The sequence below is a fragment of the Rhinolophus hipposideros genome, assembly GCF_964194185.1.
Source record: "Rhinolophus hipposideros genome assembly, chromosome: 4".
Classification (NCBI taxonomy): Eukaryota; Metazoa; Chordata; class Mammalia; order Chiroptera; family Rhinolophidae; genus Rhinolophus; species Rhinolophus hipposideros.
The window spans coordinates 99,468,216-99,492,538 of NC_138050.1; the positions used below are offsets into that span (position 1 = coordinate 99,468,216).

Consider the following 24,323-nt stretch of genomic DNA (forward strand, 5'->3'; position numbering starts at 1 on the left):
CCGCTCGGCCAAGCGCCCGCACGGCCAAGCGCCCGCGCAGCCATCCTTCCCGAGCGCGGCGACGCGGCGGGGGCGCCCGGGGTTACCTGTGTCGGCCCCCGCCCCGGCGTGCACCAGTCTGACCTCCGGCCGGCCCCGCGCCACCTGCCGCAGGAGCAGCCGCACGCGCCGCGCGGCCGGGCCGCCGTGGCCGCCGGGCGTCCCGAGAAGCAGGAGCCGGGACTGCATGGAGCCGGGGGCGTTGTCGGGGCCGGGGCCGGGGTCCGGGGCGAGCCGCGTCCCGCACGGGCAGCTAGAGACGGCGCGGCGCGGGGGACAGGAAGCGGCAGCGCTCCGAGTCCGCCGGAAACTCCTTCCCCCGGCGCCGCGGGCTCCGCAGGCTCGGGCCTCCCGAGCCCCAGGGGGCGGAGGAAGCCTGCGGGGCGCCAGCGAGGGAGCCGCGGGCCAGGCGCGTAGCCTGCGCGGCGGAGCACTGGGCGGGGCCCGGCCGGCCACAGCCGCCGAGCTGCAACCTCTGGGCCCCGCCGCGCGCCCCACCCTCGCCGCCCCCTCCTGCGACTGTTCCGCGGGATTCAGCAGGCCGGCCTCCAGTGTTCCCCTGCAGTCCTGTCACCTTGCAGGCGTCCTGAAACCCTGCGGGCTTTTCGGAGCCTTTGATGGTGTGACTCTTCAGATGTTTGCACTAAGTCTTGCGTTCTTGGTAAATAGCCCAGTCTTGCTGGTGTGCGCTTCCCCTCCACGCTGCTTCGCATCCTTCCCAGAAACTGAGGATGGATTCAACCTGCACCGGTCTTGATTCATTGTAACCAGGCCAGTGTTTCCATCCAGTAGTCGAAAGCCCTATGCTTTATCTCTTTGTCGTTGTTCTAGCGTTTTCCCTAAATTCTAAATGGAAAACTCACATCTTAGTCACGTACAGGAATTGCCAAAATGTCAGAAAGAACCCAAATTAAGCATTTATTTAGTCATTATGCAGTGCAAGAGTTATATAACCATAATGTATGTGTTTAGTAAGACAAACAAGCAGTACAGTGGCTAAGGCCTTTCATAAATGCCAAAAGCAGAATGGTCCAACCACAAAGCGAACTAAGCCTAATATAATTATACTGCATCTCCAAAATGTCAGGAGGTAATTGGCCAAGGCAAAATGTTAAAATCAAGTTATACAAAACAAACATCAAGCAAAAATAAGGCAGAAGGCTTTACTTTCGGCTATAGGACTTGCTAATTCTAGAGTTGTCACTATCTTTATATTGAGCACCTACTTTGTGCTTAACCTTGGGATAGGTGCTAAGAAGAAAATGATAGGAGGCTGTAAAAGAAAGAAGCTGAGCTGGAGAAGGCTTTGTGCATCTTGCTGAGGACTTAGACTAAGGGGTGAAGGCTGAAGCAGGCTTCCACCTCGTTGAGGACACAGTGATAACAGAATAAACATTTGTACAGTGCATTGCCACATGGTTTTACATCTATGTTCTTTTAAATAAGCTTCACAACCCTGCGAGACTGCTAGGGGAAAATGACATAAATGTCAGATGTAACACTTTACAACATTCTCACCCACTTCAAGTACATACTATGAGCCAGGCATGGTACTCATCACTTTAATGCATTATCTCATTTCACACAGTAACACTTTGATTGAGGTGTTATTATTATCCCTCATTTTACAGATGAATAAACTGAGAATGGAAAAGTTAAGTACCGTGATGGGGCACCTCCACTTAACATCATCACTGGAATCCAGTCCATACTTCAAACAGTGGAAGAACAATCTAAGGTAATTTAGCAAAGTGACTAATGTAAGAGCTCTTGGAGTTAAGACAATGGGGAGACCAATACAGTCATTCAAACATTTATTGAGCAACTCTTGTATAAACAGTATCCTGCTGTGTACTCTGTAGCAAGGGGTTCACATCAAGTATAAAAAACAAACATACAAATAAAAAATTATAATACAGCAAGACACATGTTTTAGCATATTTAGCCTCAAGGTACTCTGAAGTGGAGCACTTCATCTGGGACAGGTCAGTGAGTTTTTTCACAGCAACGGTAATGTTTGAAATAATTCTTTTTTTTTAATTAGTTTATAGGGGTGACATTTGTTAGTAAAGTTACATAGATTTCAGGTGTACAATTCTGTAACACATCATCTGTATATCACATTGTATGTTCACCACCCAGAGTCAGTTCTCTTTCCATCACCATATATTAGACCCCATTTACCCTCTTCTAGAGCCCTTGTCCTCTGGTAACCACTAAACTATCGCCTATGAGTTTTTCTTCCTTCATTTGTTTGTCTTGTCCTTTTGTTGTTTTCAGTTTTATATACCACATATCAGTGAAATCATATGGTTCTCTACTTTTTCTTTCCAATGTATTTCGCTTAACATTATAATCTCGAGACCCATCCATGTTGTCACAAATGGTACTATTTTATCTTTTCTTTTTTTCTTTTTTTTTCCAGTTAGACTTCTTTATTCTTCTTCTAGGTCTTGAGACCCTAGAGCTTTTTTTTTTTTTTAATTCATTGGGGTGACAATTATTACTAAAATTACATAGATTTCATGTGTACAATTCTGTATTACATCATCTTATTTCATCTTTTTTTACCACCGAATAGTATTCCATTGTGTATATATACCACAACTTCTTTATCCATTCATCTATCGAAGGATATTTTGGTTGTTTTCATGTGTTGGCCACTGTAAATAAAGCTGCAGTGAACATTGGAGCACACGTGTCTTTACGGCTAAATGTGTTCAGATTTTTTGGATAGATAACCAGGAGTGGGATTGCTGGGTCATACGGTAATTCTATTTTTAATTTTTTGAGGAACCTCCACGCTACCTTCCATAGCGGCTGCACCAGTCTGCATTCCCACCAACAGTGTATGAGGGTTCCTTTTTCTCCACAGCCTCTCCAACACTTGTTATATTTCTCTTGTTGATGAAAGCCATTCTGACTGGGGTGAGGTGATATCTCACTGTGGTTTTTATTTGCATTTGTCTGATGATTAGCGATGTTGAGCATTTTTTCATGTCTATTTGCCATTTGTATGTCCTCTTTGGAGAAATGTCTCTTCAGGTCATCCGCCCATTTTTCAGCTGGGTTGTTTGTTTTTCTCTTGTTGAGTTGTATGTGTTCCTTGTATATTTTGAGTATTAGCTCCTTATCAGAGGCACTGTTTGCAAAAATCTTATTCCATTCAGTTAGTTGCCTCTTTATTTTGTCGATGGTTTCTTTTGCTGTGCAGAAGCTTTATATTTGATAAAATCCCATTCATTTATTTTAGCTTTTACTTCCCTTGCCTTTGGAGTCAAATTCATAAAATGCTCTTTGAACCCAAGGTCCATAAGTTTAGTACCTATGTTTTCTTCTGTGGAGTTTATTGTTTCAGGTCTTATGCTTATGTCTTTGATCCATTTTGAATTAATTTTGGTACATGGTAACAGATAGCAGTCCAGTTTCATACTTTTGCACATGGCTTTCCAATTCTCCCAGCGCCATTTATTGAAGAGGCTGTTTTTCCTCCATTGTATGATTTTTTGCTTCTTTGTCAAAAATTATCTATCTATATTTATGTGGTTTTATTTCTGGGTTCTCAATTCTATTCCATCGGTGTGTGTGTCTATTTTTCTGCCAATACCATGCTGTTTTGATTATTGTTGCCCTGTAGTACATGCTAAAGTCAGGGAGCAGGATACCTCCAGCATTGTTTTTTTCCTTAGGATTGCTTTGGCTTTTCGGGGTCTTTGGTGGTTCCATATAAATCTAATGGTTTCTTGTTCTATTTCTTTAAAAAAAAAATGCCATTGGGATTTTGATGGGGATTGCATTAAATCTGTATATTGCTTTGGGTGATACAGACATTTTAACTATGTTGATTCTTCCAATCCATGAGCACGGAATGTCTTTCCATTTCTTTGTATTTTCTTCAGTTTCTTTTAAAAATGTCATAGTCGGACACAAAAAAAAAATGGCGGCGTGAGGTGAGCCTCTGTAACGCTCCCCTGGAATTTACAACGAATCGGACAACAATAACTCCACAAAGGACTCCTTGCACAGTAGACCACCATCAACAGGGACAACTTGTGGCAACCAAAACATAAAAAGGGGGAGCGTAAAGGCCTGAACTGGAATATGGGAATAGAGAAAGTAAGCGGACTGAAGAAACTGGAATACTCTATCAAACTTTCTTTTACATAAACTCAAGGGTAACCACTCAAAAAACATCCAAATCTGAAATATATACTGTAATAAAAGAAGAAACAGAGGGAAACATCATAGAATACTACCACACAGAAATAACAGACAACAACAAAAAGGCAAAGAAACAATGGAGACACAGCCTTACCAGAAAACTAAAGACAGAATGACAGGAAATCCTCACATATCAATAATCACCCTAAATGTAAATGGACTGAACTCACCAATAAAGAGACACAGAGTAGCAGATTGGATCAAAAAACTTAACCCAACCATATGCTGCCTACAAGAGACACATCTCAGCTACAAGGACAAGCATAGACTCAAAGTGAAAGGGTGGAAATTGACACTCCAAGCAAATGGTACCCAGAAAAAATCAGGTGTAGCCATAATGATTTCCGATGAAACAGACTTCAGGGTGAAAAAGATAACAAGAGACAAAGATGGACATTTCATAATGGCAAAGGGGACTATACAACAAGAAGACATAACAGTCATCAATATTTATGCCCCCAATCAGGGAGCACCGAAATATACCAAGCAACTACTAACAGAACTAAAGGGAGAAATTGACCAAAACACAATTATACTAGGGGACTTAAATACATCATTGACAGCTATGGATAGATCATCCAAACAGAAGATAAATAACGAAATCGCAGCCCTAAATGACACATTAGATGAATTGGACATAATTGACATATATAGAGCACTTCATCCTAAAACATCAGACTATACATTCTTTTCTAGTGTACATGGAACATTCTCAAGGATAGACCATATATTGGGACACAAAATCAGCCTCAGCAAATTTAAGAAGATTGAAATCATACCAAGCATATTCTCTGATCACAAAGCTTTGAAATTGGATATCAACTGCAAAAAGAAAGCAGGAAAAAACACAAATACATGGAGATTAAACAACATACTTTTAAAGAACGACTGGGTCAAAGAAGAAATTAGAGGAGAGCTCAAAAGATACATAGAAACAAATGACAATGAAAATACATCCTACCAAAATTTTTGGGATGCCGCGAAAGCAGTTTTAAGAGGGAAATTTATATCATTACAGGCCTATCTCAAGAAACAAGAAAAATCCCAAATAAATAACCTCATGTTACACCTTAAAAAACTAGAAAAAGAAGAACAAGCGAAACCCAAGGTCAGCAGAAGAAAGGAAATAACAAAAATCAGAGCAGAACTAAATGAAATAGAGAACAAAAAGACAATAGAAAAAATTAATGTGACAAAAAGCTGGTTCTTTGAAAAGATTAACAAAATCGACAAACCCTTGGCTAGACTCACTAAGATAAAAAGAGAGAAGACACTAATTAACAAAATCAGAAATGAAAAAGGGGAAGTTATCACGGACACCACAGAAATACAAAGGATTATCCATAAATACTATGAAGGACTATATGCCACCAAATTTAATAACTTAGAAGAAATGGACAAGTTCTTAGAAACATATAGCCTTCCAAGGCTGAATCATGAAGAACTGGAAAATCTTAACAGGCTGATCACCAGTAAGGAAATTGAATCAGTCATCAAAAACCTTCCCAAAATCAAAAGTCCTGGACCAGATGGCTTCACCAGTGAATTCTACCAAACCTTCAAAGAGGATCTAATACCAATCCTGCTCAAACTCTTCCAAAAAATTGAAGAAGAGTCAGTACTCCCTAACTCATTTTATGAGGCCAACATTACCCTGATACCAAAACCTGGTAAGGACAACACAAAAAAAGAAAACTACAGACCTATATCTCTGATGAATACAGATGCTAAAATCCTAAACAAAATTCTAGCAAATCAAATACAACAATGCATTAAAAAGATTATTCATCACGACCAAGTGGGGTTCATCCCCGGGGCACAAGGATGGTTCAACATTCGCAAATCCATCAATGTGATACATCACATAAACAAAATAAAGGACAAAAATCATATGATTCTATCAATTGATGCAGAAAAAGCATTTGATAAGATACAACATCCATTTATGATTAAAACACTTACTAAAATTGGTATAGAAGGAAAATACCTCAACATAATAAAGGCCATATACGACAAGCCCTCAGCTAACCTCATAATTAATGGTGAAAAGCTGAAGCCCTTTGCTCTACGTTCAGGAACACGACAAGGTTGTCCCCTATCACCTCTGCTTTTCAACATAGTGTTGGAAGTCCTCGCCAGAGCTATCAGGCAAGAGAAAGAAATAAAAGGCATCCAAATTGGGAATGAAGAAGTTAAATTGTCACTCTTTGCAGATGACATGATGCTATACATAGAAAACCCTAAAGACTCCACCAAAAAGCTATTAGAAACAATCAATGAATATAGTAAAGTTGCTGGCTACAAAATCAACGTACAAAAGTCCATTGCTTTCCTATATACCAACAATGAAATCTCAGAAAAAGAGATAGAAAAAACAATTCCTTTTGCAATTGCAGCAAAAAGAATAAAATACCTAGGAATAAACTTAACCAAGGATGTGAAGGATTTATATGCTGAAAACTATAAGACATTTTTGAAAGAAATTGAAGAAGACACAAAGAAATGGAAAGACATTCCGTGCTCATGGATTGGAAGAATCAACATAGTTAAAATGGCCATATTACCCAAAGCCATATACAGATTTAATGCAATCCCCATTAAAATCCCAATGGCATTTTTTAAAGAAATAGAACAAAAAATCATCAGATTTGTTTGGAACCACAAAAGACCCCGAATAGCCAAAGCAATATTAAAAAAAAAGAACAATACTGGAGGTATCACACTCCCTGATTTTTCCTTGTACTACAGGGCTACAATAATCAAAACAGCTTGGTATTGGCGGAAAAACAGACACATAGACCAATGGAATAGAATTGAGAACCCAGAAATAAAACCATATAAATATGGACAGATAATTTTTGACAAAGAAGCTAAAAACATACGATGGAGGAAAGACAGCCTCTTCAATAAATGGTGCTGGCAGAATTGGATAGCTACGTGCAAAAGAATGAAACTGGACTCTTATCTGTCACCATGTACCAAAATTAACTCAAAATGGATCAAAGACTTAAGCATAAGACCTGACACAATAAACTGCATTGAAGAAAACATAGGTACTAAACTTATGGACCTTGGGTTCAAAGAGCATTTTATGAATTTGACTCCAAAGGCAATGGAAGTAAAAACTAAAATAAACAAATGGGATTATATGAAACTGAAAAGCTTCTGCACAGCAAAAGAAACTATTGACAAAATAATGAGGCAACCAACTGAATGGGAGAAGATTTTCGCAAACAGTTCCTCTGATAAGGGGCTAATATCCAAAATATACAAGGAACTCATGAACCTCAACAACAAAAAAACAAACAACCCAATTGAAAAATGGACAGAGGACCTGAAGAGACATTTCTCCAAAGAAGATATACAAATGGCAAATAGACATATGAAAAAATGCTCAACATCGCTAATCATCAGAGAAATGCAAATGAGAACCACAATGAGATATCACCTCACCCCAGTCAGAATGGCTTTCATCAACAAAACAAATAGTAACAAGTGTTGGAGAGGCTGTGGAGAAAAAGGAACTCTCATACACTGTTGGTGGGAATGCAGACTGGTGCAGCCGCTATGGAAGGCAGTGTGGAGGTTCCTCAAGAAATTACGAATAGAATTACCATATGACCCAGCAATCGCTCTCCTGGGTATCTACCCCAAAAATATAAAAGCATTTCTCTATAGAGACACGTGTACGCCAATGTTCATTGCAGCTTTGTTTACGGTGGCCAAGACATGGAAACAACCAAAATGTCCTTCGATAGATGAATGGATAAAGAAGTTGTGGTACATATACACAATGGAATACTATTCGGCGTTAAGGAAAGATGATATAGGGACATTTGTGACAACATGGATGGATCTCGAGAGAATAATGCTAAGTGAAACAAGTCAGACAGAAAAAGCAGAGAACCCTATGATTTCACTGATATGTGGTATATAAACCAAAAAGAACAAGACAAACAAATGAGAAACAAAAACTCATAGACACAGACAATAATTTAGTGGTTACCAGAGGGTAAGGGGGTGGGGGTGGGTGATGAGGGTAAAGGGGATCAAATATATGGTGATGGAAGGAGAACTGACTCTGGGTGGTGAACACACAATGGGATTTATAGACGATGTAATACAGAATTGTACACCTGAAATCGATGTAAATTTACTAACAATTGTCACCCCAATAAAATTAAAAAAAAAAAAGTCATAGTCTTCAGCATACAGGTCTTTCACATCCTTGGTTAAGTTTATTCCTACGTATTTTATTCTTTTTGTTGCAATTGCAAAAGGATTTTTTAAAATTTCTTTTTCTGAGATTTCATTGTTAGTGTATAGGAATGCAATGGACTTTTGTCATTGATTTTGTAGCTCGCAACTTTACTGTATTCGTTTATTGTTTCTAATAGCTTTTTGGTGGAGTCTTTAGGATTTTCTATATGTAGCATCATGTCATCTACAAAGACTGACAATTCAACTTTTTCATTCCCAATTTGGATTTCTTTTATTTCTTTCTCTTGCCTGATTGTGCTGGTGAGGACTTCCAACACTGTGTTGAAAAACAGGTGATAGGGGACAGCCCTGTCGTTTTCCTGAACGTAGAGCAAAGGGCTTCAGTTTTTCACTGTTAATTATGATATTAGCTGAGGATTTGTCATATATGGCCTGTATTGTATTAAGGTATTTTCCTTCTATATCTATTTTATTAAATGTTTTAATCACAAATGGATGTTGTATCTTGTCAAACGCTTTTTCTGCATCAATTGATATAATCATATGATTTTTGTCCTTTATTTTGTTTATGTGAAGTATCACATTGATGGATTTGCATATGTTGAACCATCCTTGTGCCCCGGGGATGAACCCCACTTGGTCGTGATGAATAATCTTTTTAATGCATTGTTGCATTCGATTTGCTAGAATTTTGTTTATGATTTTTGCTTTTGTATTCATCAGAGATATAGGTCTATAGATTTCTTTTTTTGTGTTATCCTTACCAGGTTTTGGTATCAGGGTAATGATTACCTCATTAAATGAATTAGGGAATACTGTCTCTTCTTCAATTTTTTGGAAGAGTTTGAGTAGGACAGGTATTAGATCCTCTTTGAAGATTTCGTAGAATTAACTAGTGAAGCCATCTGGTCCCGGACTTTTGCTTTTGGGAAGGTTTCAGATAACTGATTCAATTTCCTTACTTGTGGTCGGTCTATTTAGATTTTCCAGTTCTTCATGGTTCAGCCTAGGAAGGCTGTATGTTCCTAAGGACTTGTCCATTTCTTCTAGGTTATTGAATTTGGTGGCATATAGTCTTTCATAGTATTCTTGGGTTATCCTTTGTATTTCTGGGACATCTGTGATAACTTCCCCTCTTTCATTTCTGGTTTTGTGTATTAGTGTCTTTTCTCTTTTTATCTTAGTGAGTCTAGCCAAGGGTTTGTCAATTTTGTTAATCTTTTCAAAGAACCAGCTCTTTGTCACATTAATTTTTTCTATTGTCTTTTTGTTCTCTATTTCATTTAGTTATGCTCTGATTTTTATTATTTCCTTTCTTCTGCTGACCTTGGATTTCATTTGTTCTTCTTCTTCTAGTTCTTTAAAGTATAATGTGAGGTTTTTTATGTGGAATTTTTCTTGTTTCTTGAGATAGACCTGTAATGATATAAATTTCCCTCTTAAAACTGCTTTCGCTGCATCCCCAAAATTTTGGTAGGATGTATTTTCATTCTCATTTGTTTCTATGTATCTTTTTTTTTAAGACTTTTTTTGAGGGGGGGAAGGAGAACAGGCCTTTATTGGGGAACAGTGTGTATTTCTGAGACTTTTCCAAGTCAAGCTGTTGTCCTTTCAGTCTTAGTTGTGAAGGGTGCAGCTCAGCTCCAGGTCCAGTTGCCCGTTGCTAGTTGCAGGGGATGCAGCCCACCATCCCTTGCAGGAGTCGAACCAGCAACCTTGTGGTTGAGAGGACATGCTCCAACCAACTGAGCCATCTGGGAAATCAGTGGCAGCTCAGCTTAAGGTGCCATGTTCAATCTTACTTGCAGGGGGCACAGCCCACCATCCCTTGAGGGAGTTGAGGAGTCGAACCAGAAACCTTGTGGTTGAGAGCCCGTGGTCCAACCAACTCAGCCATCTGGCCATCCGGGAGCTGAGCAGCAGCTCATTGACTTCATTCTAGTTGCGGAGGGTGCAGCTCACTTGCCCATGTGGGAATCGAACCGGCAGCCTCTTTGTCCAGAGCTCATGCTCTAACCAACTGAGCCATCCGTCTGCCCCTCAATGTATCTTTTCATCTCTCATCTTATTTCTTCTTTCATTCAGTCGTTCTTTAAAAATATGTTGTTTAATCTCTACATATTTGTGGTTTTTCCTGCTTTCTCTTGTAGTTGATATCCAATTTCAAAGCCTTGTGATCAGAAAATATGCTTAGTATGATTTCAATTTTCTTAAATTTGTTGAGGCTAGTTTTATGTCCCAATATACGATCTATCCTTGAGAATGCTCCATGTACACAAGAAAAAAATGTATGGTTCTAGCATTAAGTACTGTATAAATGTCAATTATGTCCATTTCATCTAACGTGTCATTTAGGGCTGCTATTTATTTATTTATTTTCTGTTTGGATGATCTATCCATAGCTGTCAATGATGTATTTAGTCCCCTTCTATAATTGTGTTTCGGTCAATTTCTCCCTTTAGTTCTGTTAGTAGTTGCTTGGTATATTTTGACGTTCCCTGATTGGGGGCATAAATATTGATGATTGTTATGTCTTCTTGTTGTATAGTCTCCTTTATCATTATGAAAAGTCCATCTTCGTCTCTTTTTTATCCTGAAGTCTGTTTCATCTGATACCAGTATGGATACACCTGATTTTCTCTTCATACCATTTGCTTGGAGTGTCAATTTTCATGCTTTCACTTTGAGTCTATGTTTGTGCTTGTAGCTGAGATGTGTCTCTTGGAGGCAGCATACTGTTGGGTTTAGTTTTTTGATCCAATCTGCCACTCTGTGCCTTTTTATTGGTGAGTTCAGTCTATTTACATTTAGGGTGATTATTGATATGTGAGGATTTCCTATCGTTCTATCTTTAGTTGTCTGGTAAGACTGTGTCTCCATTGTTTCTGTGCCTTTTTGTTGTTGTCTATTATTTCTTTGTGGTGGTATTCTATGATTTTTTCCTCTGTTTCTGCTTATATTACATTATACATTTCAGTTCTGTATTTTTTTTTGAGTGGTTACCATTAAGTTTATGTAAAAGAAAGTTTCATATTTAGAGTATTCCATTTTCTTCAGCATAGTTACTTTCTCCATTCCCATATTCCGGTTCAGGCCTTTACTCTCTCCCCTTTTATGTTTTGGTTATCACAAATTATCCCTATTTATACTGGTCAAATAGCCCCCTTCAGTATTTCTTGTAATGCAGGTCATGTGTTAGAAAATTTCCTCAGCTTCTGTATGTCTGGAAAGGTTTTTATTCGTTTTTCATATCCAAAGGATATCTTTGCTGGATATATTATTCTTGGCTTATAATTTCTCTCTTTCAATAGTTAGAATATTTGATACCACTTCCTCCTGGCTTATAGAGTTTCTGCTGAAAAATCTGATGGTAATCTAATGGGCTTTCCTTTGTAGGTTACTGTCTTCTTTTCACTGGCTGCCTTGAGGATTCTTTTTTTGTCATTAATTTTTGACAGCTTCAATAAAATGTGCCTTGGAGAAGGCCTGTTGGGGTTGAGGTAATTAGGTGTTCTATTTGCTTCTTGGATTTGAGGATCCAGTTCTTTCCACAAGTTTGGGAAGATCTCGTCAACTGTTTGAATATACTCTCTGTTCCTTTCTCTCTTTCTTCTCCTTCTGGTATGCCCATTATTCTTATATTGCTTTTTCTGATGGAGTCAGAAAGTTCTTGTAGAATTCTTTTATTTCTTTTAAGTCTCCAGTCTCTTTCTTCTTTCATTCATATCATTTCCATATTTCTATCTTCAATGTCACTGGTTCTTTCTTCCATCTGGTCAACTCCACTACCTAAGGTGGCTATTTCATTCTTCATTTCTTTTATTGAGTTGTTAATCTCCAGAAATTCTATTTAATTTTTTAAAAAAATTTTAATCTCTTTGGTAAAATGTTCATTTTGTTCTTTGATTGTGTTTCTGAGTTCATTCAACTTCCTGTCTGTTTTTACTTGCATCTTGTTGAGTTTTTTAAGAACTGCAATCTTGAATTCTCTGTCATTGAAGTCACATATTTCCATGTCTTTAAGTTCATTTTCTGGAGACTTTTCATTTTCTTTCTGAGCTGTCTTGTTACCTTGGTTATTCATAGCAATTAATGATTTATTATTTCTCTTCCCAGACATCTACAGGTGTGGGTTCTGCAACAGGTTAATAGAAAGAGGTCTTTCTTTTGTTTTCCAGTAGGTGTTGGTAGAATGTTTTATTTTATCTCTTACTGCAGCCTTTTAGTCTCTCTCACACTGTAGCGTTATATTTTCTCTGCACTATTCCAGCGTTTCACACAATGGGGGTTTCCCTGGAAGGTGGGCTTCTCCTCTGTGAAAAGTTCACCTAGGTCATAGAGCGCAGCCTGCATAGGGGGATGTAGAGAGCTTCTGAAGTTCCAAAGCTCTTCCTGCACCAGATTCAGAGCCTGTGTGTTTCAGCAGCTCTGTTTACTCCTGGATCTGCCCAGATAGGTGGGAACAGGGGCAGGGTGGGTTGTGAGAGGTGGCCTAGAGCAATGGCGGCGACCACCACCACAGCCAGTCCTGCTTCCACTGCTCCCTCCCCTTTGCTGGAACTAGTTGGGCTGCGAGTCCACATCTGCAATCCATAGTTCTCAGAACTGCAAATATTCTGTTCTTTTGATCTCACACTGCTACTGTTCCACTTTTAGCACCAGGAAGGTGGGGGTGGGATGAGCTCTGGGAGGGTAAGGAGGGGGCGGCTAGTTTAGTGCCTAAGGCTTCCGTTGTCTGCTCAGCAGTGAGGCCTTAAACCACCATTTTCAGCCTTCTTCCCTCAGTCTTTGCTCCGAGGTCTCTGCCGTGATCATTGGGTTCAGCAGTGTTATATGCTGTCCCCTCAGTTCTGTGGGCCATAAGCAGAGCCCTAGCAGTCCAAGTTCTTCCCTCTTCCTCAGCTGCAGTAGTTCCAGGATGCAGCGAGCTCGGAGCACCCAGCTATGTCTGTGTCCTGCGCCTGCGCGGCGCCGTCTCCACACTTCTCACTTCCCCCCTCCCCTGCTCACGCAGTTTGCCCACCTTTAGGTGATTTCAGCAGTGGGCCTCTTCGTCTTGCCTGTCTGCTGTTCAGGGAGTCCTTTGTGGAGTTATAGTTGTTCAATTTGTTGTAAATTCCAGGGGAGATTTCAAGAGGCTCACCTCACGCCGCCATTTTATGATGTCATCTGTTCACCTGAAGTAATTCTTGAAGGATATGCAAGAGTTTGTCTGTCTGATAAAAGGGTAAGTCTCATCCGGTGGAAGGAAAAGTATATGCAAAGATACAGAGAGCTGAAAATACATGACAAAGCTGAAAATCAGAGGGATTCACTGTGCCTGGAGGTCAAGTGTATAAAGTAGTTTGTAGAGATCAGACTGGAAAGAAAAGTGGGACTGTGTTGTTTGCAAGGAGGAAGAGTTTCCACATTAACCTCCATACAATGGGAAAATGGTGAAGATTTTTTAAAGTGACAAATCTGCAATGGGAAGGAGAAATTTGAGCCAGAAAAGGTATCACCAGAGTTTTATTTTGAATGCTGTTTCGAGTTGGGTAAACAAAGAAGAGGGATATAGAGCATGAGTAGAAGCTTGGAGTCGTGACTGAGCATTGTTAGTTTATAGGAATAGTGAGACAAGATGAGAGGTACATAATCTTTGGAGAGTCAGAGAAGGCATTGTCAGAGGAAAAGTTGGGAGTGAAGAGTAGAGAACAGAATCATGAATGGCTGGGTAACGAAGCACTTTATCTTATGGACAAATTGATCAGACATTTTGATCATTTTTTATGCAGTGATGTGAACTATGAACTGAGTAAGGGAGACAGGAAGCGCCAACCTCAGGCTACATGGAGTAAAAATAGTGTCTGCTCAAAACAGTGAATGTTGGAGACAATCAGGCTGAATGGGAAAGAATAGACCTTAGCAATATGTAAAAGATGAACCAGAGGTGTTTGGTTTTAAGAGATATCTAGCACACCTCTGTGTAACTTCTCTCAAATGCTCACTAAACATCATAGCTATATTTTTAAAATTAGTTTCAGGTGTACAAAGCAATGTAATAGTTAGACATTTATACCCCTCACAAAGTGATAATCCCCCTCCCCCAATCTACTACCCCCTGTTTTTGTATATAGCTATTACAATACTATTGACTATATTCACTATGCTGTACTTTACATCTCGTGACTATATATATTTAATTATATATATTTAATTATAGTTGATATTCAATATTATTCTACTTCAGCTCTTCAGGTGTATAGTGCAGTGGTCAGGCATCTACAAAGTCGATGACATGATCCCCCTGGTAAGTCCAGTGTCCATCTGGCATCTTACATGATCTTTACAACATTATTGATTATTTTCCCCATGCTGTATTTCATATCCCTGGGACTATATTGTGACTACTAATTTGTACTTTCTAATTCCTTCACCTTCTCCCCATCTCCCAACTCCCTCCCATCTAGCAACCATCAGTTTGTTTGTTTTTTCCTATATCTCTGAGTCTATTTCCATTTTGTTTGCTTGTTTATTCTGTTCTTTAGATTGCACATATAAGTAAGATCATACGGTATTTGTCTTTCTCAGTCTGATTTATTTCACTTAGTATATAAAATATATATATATATATAGTCATACATGTTATTTAAAATCACACTACAAAAACTGGTATTGCCTGTTAGGCTTTTTCTAGAATCAGGAGGAATAGCGTTTATCTACCTCATTGATGTAATTGGATGGAAATGCAGTTACTAATCCATCCATGCTATGTCCAATTAGAAGAAGTAGGTGCTTCATCCCTCCTTACTGTTCATCCTACTGAGAAATTGCAGGTCCGTACCAGTGATTCCCAGATTGCAGTGTGCTTCCTGATCATCTGGAGAACTTATTAAAATGTAGATTCTCAGGCTTCATCTCACACTCCTGTCCTGAGATTCTGGCTCAAGAGATCTAAAAGGGCCCATTTTTAGCAGTACTTATAAGAGATCAACTATGTGCCACACAATTTAGTCATAAAGCTAGATAACAGTTCTCTGTATTGTTCTGTCTTCCTGCTAAGGCTGTCCCAACTCTTCATCCTCTTCAGCACTTCTTATAAAACAATTTGTAAGTATTCTCCCCTTGTTCACAAGCAACCAGAATACAGTAAAATAAAACTGAGCAAGGGGTTGGGGAACAAAATAGATGAGGGCTCATTTACATCATGAAATGTGTTTAGACAAGGACACAGGCAGGAAAGCAGCCCTGAGAAGACTTGGAACTGTAGTTTTTCTTGAAGTCCATCTATCCAGATTATGAGAAAGTCATGTGTGTGATAGGACATGAAAACATCCTACCTATTGTATGCATTCATCCCAGAGGAACCACAGTTTTTAAAAATAGATATGCTTCTGCATACTCATGGATCAAAGAAGAAAATTAAATTAGGAAACATTTGAAATTGAACAATAATGAAAATGCCTCCTATTAAATCCTGTATGTGGAACTAAATGCACACTGTTCTTAGAGACTGAAAATTAATGGGCTAATTTTTCAACTTAAGAAGTATAAATAAGAATAATGGATTAAAACCAAAGGGAGTTAAAGAAGAAATAATAAAAATATAAAAATTAACAAAGTAAAAAAGATAAGAGAATCAACAAAGACCAAAGTTAGTTGTGTGTAGACTTACTTTTATAGCAGAAATAAAATGACTCAATAGAAAGATTGGAAGATAACAGTGAATAAGTTCCTCAGAAAGGGAAACAAAAAGACTAAGAAAAGGAAAATGAATGATTTAAAATTTAGAGAATCAGTCCAGGAGATCTAACGTACAAATCCCAGAGTTCAGGAGTTCCTGAGGGAGAGAACAGAATGAACAGGGAAGGAAACTATTGAATCATCAACATTCAAGATAATTTTCCAGAGATGATGGAACCAAGTATCTAGATTTAAAGGGCTAAACTCAAGGAAGTTGTTTGTGAAGTTTCAGTAAACTGAGGACAAAAAAAAAAAAAAAGAAGCTGCCAGCTTCCAGATGGAAAATCAGTCTTCATATAAAATTTATGAATCAGAATGTCATTGGACTTCCAAAGTCATAGCTAAAAGGGAAGAGAGGGAGATACTATAATCCCAGATGACTGTTTATCAGGACAGTAAGGATTATAATAAGATAACTTTTTATCTTTTGCACTGAGTTCCAGTATCTAAATTTGTTGAATATTGAATGCATAGATGGTACTTCTTGCTGTGTATTTTTTATTTAGGGGTACATTATAACAATAAGCTATTTGATATTCATTATATTTACCCCCAGGAAGAAATCTGTCCTTGCTGTAGCAATAATGGAAGACAGATGACAATGAAGCAATGTCTTCAAAATTCTGAAAGAAATTCATTTCCAAGAATTATATACCCAGCCAAACTATCAATTAAGAGTGAAGGTAGAGGAGAGAAATTTTCAGACATGCAAAATCTGAAAAACAATTTATTTTCCATGCACCTCTTTCAAGAAGAGAGGGAGTAAACCAAGAAAGAGGAAGACATGGGACCTTGGGAAATAGAGATGTGACACCTCAATGGTGATGAAGAGAGATTCAGAGGAGACCGCTATACAGCAAATCAAAAGACCACCAATCTCCATGGGATCAGGTTAGAGGGTTCAAAGAGACTACTTCAAGAAGATCAAAGTCACTAGGTATTGTCAACAAAATTGAAAACACTAGTGGGTTTGAATGTAGTGAGTTAATGTACATATGTGAAAAACTAAACAAACCAAATATAAATGAATTTCATATTCACCTTTGGATATCTGTAAGTAAATAAATACTTAATGTAAATTTGACTTAGCTTTTTGTCAATGGTAATTTCAAAAGTTCTTCCTGATGCCAGCTCTGACCCCTGAAGCCTTTCAGAGTTGCTCGCCTGAAGCATGTTTTATCTCTTTATAGTACCTCTCTACATATGTGGAAATATGGGGGGGCCATAGGTTATAACTGTGAGTTACACTTAGCTCCTAACTTATTAACAAAGGAGAAAAAAATCTTGGTGGAAGCAAGATGGCCACACGTGTGTATTTCTCTCGGCTCCCAAAGTCTAATGGAGTGCACATCTTTCCATAATAACTTTTTACTCAAGATAGGGTCTTACCAAGTGTGGAAAGTTCAATCCTTGTAGCATTATAATTTTCATAACACTCAATGCCTAGTCAGGAAAATTTTAACCTCTTACTTCTGGCTAAGAAAATATTTATGGCAGGCTCGCTTGATCCTTGACTGCAGTCCCACATCAGCAAAGGCCAGCAAGGGAGAACAGAATCAGCCCAGGTGTCTCTGCTCCACACTTTCCAACATTCTGGAAACCCAATTTCCCAGAGCCACCCTTCATCTCTGATTTAATGCCTGGTACATCATTGTTCTAATACTAAGTTTGGGCTGAGGACCATAATCACAAATGCATTTCACCATATAGGAGTTTATCAGGAAGCGAAATTAGAGACCAATTTTCACTGTTTAAAAGGATTATCTATAATATTACTTTTTAAATGGTCAACCCATAGTGTATATAATTAATTGATAAAAATCAACATGTGCCCAAACTTTCAAGAACTATTCTGTTCCTTACAGGGATTTTTGTTTCACTTGTATATGTATTTATCCTTCCAATATTACTTAAAAGAATTTGCTATCACAGAATATTAGCCTCTTATATATGAGATGGCAAGATCCCATCTCGTATGTCATCACTCTAAGCTTATTGAAGTTCCTTTCATTCAGCACCGCTCAAACTATGCAACTGCCTGTAAGTCCTACTTTCTTAAGTGGTTCGGAAATTAGTGTGTTTTTACCCTTGCTTCTCCCTCTGCTTGGAATACTCTTCTCCCAGTATTTCCATAACTGGTTCTTTCCTGTTTCAGGTCTCAGCTTAAAATGCTACTTCTCAGAGAAGCTTCCCTATTCAGTCTATCAAAGCAGGCCTCCTTTCCTATTTTCTATCTCACTGCCCCATCACAGTCTGTAAGTGTTACTTACAATGCATTGTCTCTACTTCTCTGGACCCTGAGCTTCAGGAGGACTGTCTGGTTGAGTATCGTCTCCCAAGTGCCTAGCCCGCTGCCTGGCAGAGTAGTGCTCATTGAGTATCTCTTGCATAAATGGTAATGTTCTCTTTTTTTCTACATTCTTACTAAGTATCAAGAAATTAGTAAAGGCTGGTGATGATGGCCATTACTGCCACCAACATCACATTCTATAATACAAACCATGGGTAATGAGGTTGGAAAATAACACAAAGACAGTTACACTGTTGCATTTGGTTCTTGTCATCACAGCTAACTGGTATGTTTAATAGCTGAAACTATTACTTAGCTTTTTAAAACTTTAAAAGGTTTCTAAAATGTGGCAAAGTGCATGTCACATAAAATTTACCACCTTAACCATTTTTAACAGTTCAGTGGCATTAAATGCATTCACAGTGTTGTGCTACCATCACCATCATCAAGATCTCTTTTCATCTTGGCAAACTGAAACTCTGTAGCCATTAAACAATAACTCCTCTTTCTTCCCATTCCTAGCCTCTGCCAACCACCATTCTACTTTCTGTCTCTATGAATTTACTACTCTAGGTACTTCATATGCATTAGGGTTCTCCAGAGAAATAGAACTAACAGAATATATAGATTACATATAAATATAGATAGAGACATTTATTATAAGGAATTGGCTCACACCCTTATGGAGGCTGAGAAGTCCCAAAATCTGCAGTCAGCATGCTGGAGACCCAGGGGAGCTGATGGTGTAGTATCAGTCTGAGAACTGGCAGGCTCACAGCCAGGAAGAGCTGGTATTTTATTTTTATTCCAAAGGCAGGAAAAGGCCAATGTCTTAGCTCAAAGAATCAGGCAGGAGAAGTTCCCTCTTACAGGAGTGTCAGCCCTTTTCTTCTATTTAGGCCTTCAACTGATTGGATAAGGCCCACCCACATTAGGGAAGGCAATCTGCTCTACGCAAGCTGCCATCTCAAATGTTAAACTCACCCAGAAGCATCCTCACTGACATACCCAGAATGTTTGACCAAATAACTGGGCATTCCATGGCATAGTCAAATTAACACATAAAATTAATCATCATGTCATATAAGTAGATTCATACAGTATTTGTCCTTTTGTCTTATTTCATTTAGCACAATATCCTCCAGATTGTAGTATATGTCAGAAGTTACTTCCTTTTTAAGGTTGAAAAATAGCCCTTTGTATGTATACATCACATTTTGTTTATCCGTCTGTCCATCAATGGACACTTGGGTAGCTTCCACCTTTTGGCTACTGTAAATAATGCTGTATGAACATGGGGTACAAATATCTCTTCTAGTCCCTGCTTTTAATTCTTTGGGGTATATACCCAGAAATGGAATTTCTGAATCACATGGCAATTCTATTTTTAATTTTTTGAGGAACCACCATAATATTTTCCACAGCAGCTGCACCATTTTCTATTCCCACCAGCAGTATACTAGGGTTTTAATTTCTCCACATTCTCACCAACACTTGTCATTTTCTGTTTTTTATAGCAGCCTTCACAATGGAAGTGATTATTTGTTTCTTTTATACTTAATTTTAGTTACTTTCTGTTCATTTTGGTCACTTTGACTAGATTCTTTGGCATTACCTCTTTAAGACTATAGAGCCCAGGTGTCAGATGATGCCTGCTACAGTAGGTGACTAATCAGTACTATTTAGTGGTAATTTTCAAAAGACAGTATAGTAAATAGAGGCTAGAGAAGAAATAAGAAGTTGTTAGGTTTGGGCAAAACAATCAAAATAGGTCACAAAGGAGACCCAAGCATGGATGTAGGCGGTATGTTATGGAAAATCTTTTTCTCAGAACCAAATGGTTATAATAAACAGTAATTTTATTTATAGTTGGAGTGGGAGGCAGAAGGGAGGAAAAGAGTGTAGTTCCTCATCATCTAAAATGACTCCACCACATCAAGCACCCTGACCATTACTGTAGTGCTAGAAAGGCTAGCAAATATATCTAGTAATAAAAGGTCAATTTACTAACAGCTTCAAAACTTCTCACTTAGAAGGAGAAAAAAAAAAGTAGGTGACAGGTGCTGGGGCGCACAGGGAAGAGGGAGGATGGTAAAAGGACACAAACTTTCAGTTGTAAGATGAGTAAGGACTAAAGCTCTAAGGTGTAATATGGGAACTATAGTTGATGACTCTGTGTTATATAATCGAAATTGGCTGAGAGAGTAGAACTTAAATGTTTTCACCAAAGAAGTAACCACTATACGCACGCCCACATATACATGTGTATATCATACAGATATACATATGTGAGTTGATAGATACACTATTAATTAACTAGATGGGTAGAATCTTTTCACAATGTAAACCTATATGAAATTATCATGATACACATTTTAAACATCTTACAATTTTATGTGTCAATTATACCTCAAAGCTGAAAAAGACAAAAAAAGGAGGAAGAAAAACCCTTAGAACATAGACGATGCTTAAGCTTTTTTCTAAGCATACCTTTACCCTTGATAGTTTTTTCTCAATTAAATAAGAGACCCCAGAATTTAATGGTAAATATCTAAAATTGCCATTGTGAATTATTTGTGTTACGACCAAGTCATGTGTGATATCTATTTTTCTTTTAAACAACAGTGTCATTTGAAGTAAATCATTCTGTGAGCATCACGCGTTGTGATTATTGATGCAGACGGATTAATTTGTATAGTAAGCATTTATCACACCCTTAGAATATACGGAGACCTCTGGCCTCTAGGAGCTTACAGACTAGATATGGGGAAGGGAAAATATATATTGGTGCTTGAAGTAACTAGGAACAAAAGTTCTAGACAACATGTGATTGTGTTTAAGTAAACTTTCATACGTTACCAGCGCCACTGTATGCTATGTATTGCACTATTCACTCGGGGAATAGTAGTGAGTAAACCAGTTCCCTGCCCTCCTGGAATTTATAGTTGTTTTAGGCTGTATTATATTTAAAATGTAGCTTTTGCTCTGTTAGTCAGTGGTTTTCGAATTGTGCTTTGGAGCCTGTACTAAAGATTGTGCGCTTTGTCTCAGGTTCCTGGCACAGAGAGGACTGTCTGTTATTCCTGAACCCCTTGGATCCCATATGAGTTTGTGGGAATGAGGCGACTCATGGTGAGTCCCCATAGCTTGATGGGGGCTGGTCATGCCGGAAAGACCAATGGTGCAATTAGAGGGTTGGGGCTTTGAACCGCGTGGTACCAGTCCAACTTCCTGACCTCTGCAGAGGGAGGGGCTAGAGACTGAGCTCAATCAGGTGGCCAAAACTCCTGCAAAAACTCTGGACACTACAGCTCAGGGGGACTTCCTGCTTGTGAGCACAGGAAGGTACTCATCGTGGTTCCAGGGAGAGAGGGCACAGAGTCTCCGTGTTTGGGACCTTCCAAGATCTCACCCCTTGTGTCTCTTCATTTAGCTGTTCTTGATTTGTATCCTTTATAATAAAATGTAATCACACGTGTAAGTGCTTTCTTAACGTCTTGTTATTATATGCAGTTGTTGCCTTTGGGGAAGAAGACTGAGGGTATAGGGTAGGAGGCAGATGAACATTTCTCTGAATATGTTTGTATTGTTTGAACTTTATACCATGTGCGCCTATTACTTCATTCAGTTCAAAGCTACTTTTAAAAGGGAGGAGGAGTAAGTTAGTCTAAAATGATTTATGTGATGTATTGTTCACAAAGCAAGCTGCAGAGTAATAAGCATAACAGTTATAACAGCAATAGACCTAATAATAATAATAGGCATAATAGTAAAAGGAAAAGAAGTGAGCAGTCCTGCCACAAGCTCGTGATGGTACGTGTTATGTGAGTTCAGGGAGGTGGGGAGGGTCCCATACCGTCTGCTAACATGATTGCTTCAGAGAGGTGAATGATGGGACAAGTAAAATTGTTTCTTTTTTTTTGGTATTTTTAAATTACAAAAACAACATGTGCTTGATGTAACAAATTACAGGTTCAAACAAGCGTGTGTAATTTTTCTAATTTGAAAAAGGAAGAAAGGAAGGGGAGAGAAGATGGAAGAAAAAATGTCTTACACCACCATGCCCACATCACAAACCCAATGAACAAATCAACAAAACAAACAAGGTCTCATCCAGAGGTTTGCCTGCCACCGGACGTGGACTGATTTATTCCCTCCCTCTGATCTGTCGCTTGGTCAGTCAGGTTCAGGAACAGGCACTTCACACACAGGCAGTGATCTCACTCTCTCAGGACCAGTCCCATCCTTCAGGACAGGGGCCTTCCTCTAACCCTCCCACACCTAGAGGCTCCTGTACGGTCGAAGAAACACATCACATTGTTTGCAAATAAAACAGCAAAACTAAAATGTGAATGTCCATCCACGGTTAAGAAAGTTAGCCTTACGCAATATCTGTCAGATCCTTCGGAGAGCAAAATTTGATTGGGGAAAAAAGCGTGACAATGCTGAATGCCACGAAGATGGGAGGCAACTGTGAGTAAAGAAGTGTCGGGGTGCAAACCCCTCTTCACAGCTCTCCCCATGGTTCCCTGCCTGGACACTGCCAGCCTCAGGTCAGCCTGAATGTTTTTCCTTTCCCACTGTAACAATGGGGAAAACAACTCATAACACAAATCTGATTGCCAACTTAAGGTGAAAAAAATGCTTATGCACAACAGACAGGCAAAGATTTTTTTAAGAAGCCTTGATAATAAAGGTGGGAATGGCGTAAGAGACTCATCTTATACATACTGGTGGGTGTGTAAAGTGGCACAGGTATTCTGGGATGCAATACGACATGTATCAGGGACCCAGAAATCTTTTACACCCCCATAGGACTCTAGCTTGAGGAAACACAGAGATGCTATCAGAGATTTGGTCCAAGAATGTTTTGTGCAGCATTACTTACACTGAAATACTGAAAATCACTTGTTCAATAGGAATTACTAGCTAAATTATATTACAGTTATGAAATCTTCATAAAATGATGTTTAAAAGACTAGGAAACAATACTATGTATCCAACATGGTTCCAATTTTTAAAAAATCATAAGAACATTAAAATCTAGGTTACATCTAAGTGGTAAGTTCATGAGTAATTATACACTTTTGTTTATCCTTTTTATGTTTCAAAATATTTCGACTATAAACATATACTTATTTTATTATTGGAGAAAATAATAAAATAAAAGGAAAGAATATCAGCTCTAGTCCCAAGAGAATGTGTAGGAATGAATTCTCCTTGACACATTTAAATCCATGAATTTAGGACAACCCAATCTGACCAATTTTAGGTAATTGAAAAAATCTGTTTCTGATTTCTTACATTTCCCTAGTGTCCTAAAAGATCTACCTATTTAGCTATTAAGGAGCCATTACTCCCAAGAAAATAAAGAGAGCCCCCAAATAAAAATATTTTTTTTATTTTTTTAATTAAAGTTTATTGGGGTGACAAATACTAGTACAGTTACATAGGTTACAGGTATACAATTCTGTATTACATCATCTATATACCACACTGTGTGCTCACCACCCAGAGTCAGTTCCCCTTCCATCACTGTATATTTGACCCCATTTACCCTCATCTACCACTCCTCCCCCCACCTTCTGGTAACAGTTATTGTTTTTCTCAAGGAAAGTTCTCTATATATACAAGAATTTGACGACAGTTTGTGCCCCTTATGCATTTTAAAGAGCTGTCAGTGGAAATCCGAATAGAATTTGTGCAGATAGAGTATAAATGTCACTCTGAACGGAGTTGGGCCCTCATTCTGTCCAGCCAATCAGGAAACGTCTAGGAAGCTGTTTATTATGTGAGTCTAGAGCTCAAGAGCAGGTGTGGGCAGAGACGC

General features: G+C 38.7%; 2 protein-coding genes across 2 annotated transcripts in view; one reads left to right on the forward strand and one right to left on the reverse strand.

Annotated features, from left to right (window-relative positions):
• The window catches only part of VWA8 (von Willebrand factor A domain containing 8), a 298,600-nt gene extending 298,201 nt beyond the window's left edge, over nt 1-399 (reverse strand). Inside the window, exon 1 of the mRNA XM_081046044.1 lies at nt 87-399. Coding sequence (XP_080902170.1) covers nt 87-228 — 142 coding nt within the window. The 5' untranslated portion in view covers nt 229-399. The remainder of the gene's footprint in view (nt 1-86) is intronic.
• Nucleotides 227-17,286, forward strand: LOC308496915 (uncharacterized protein; the record flags this gene model as incomplete). Its single annotated transcript, XM_081046723.1, has 4 exons — nt 227-700; nt 1,671-1,777; nt 13,604-13,708; nt 16,760-17,286. The coding sequence occupies 3 exons, from the start codon at nt 227-229 to the stop codon at nt 13,665-13,667; spliced, it is 645 nt and encodes a 214-aa protein (XP_080902849.1). The 3' UTR covers nt 13,668-13,708; nt 16,760-17,286.
• Nucleotides 17,287-24,323: the final 7,037 nt, after the last annotated feature.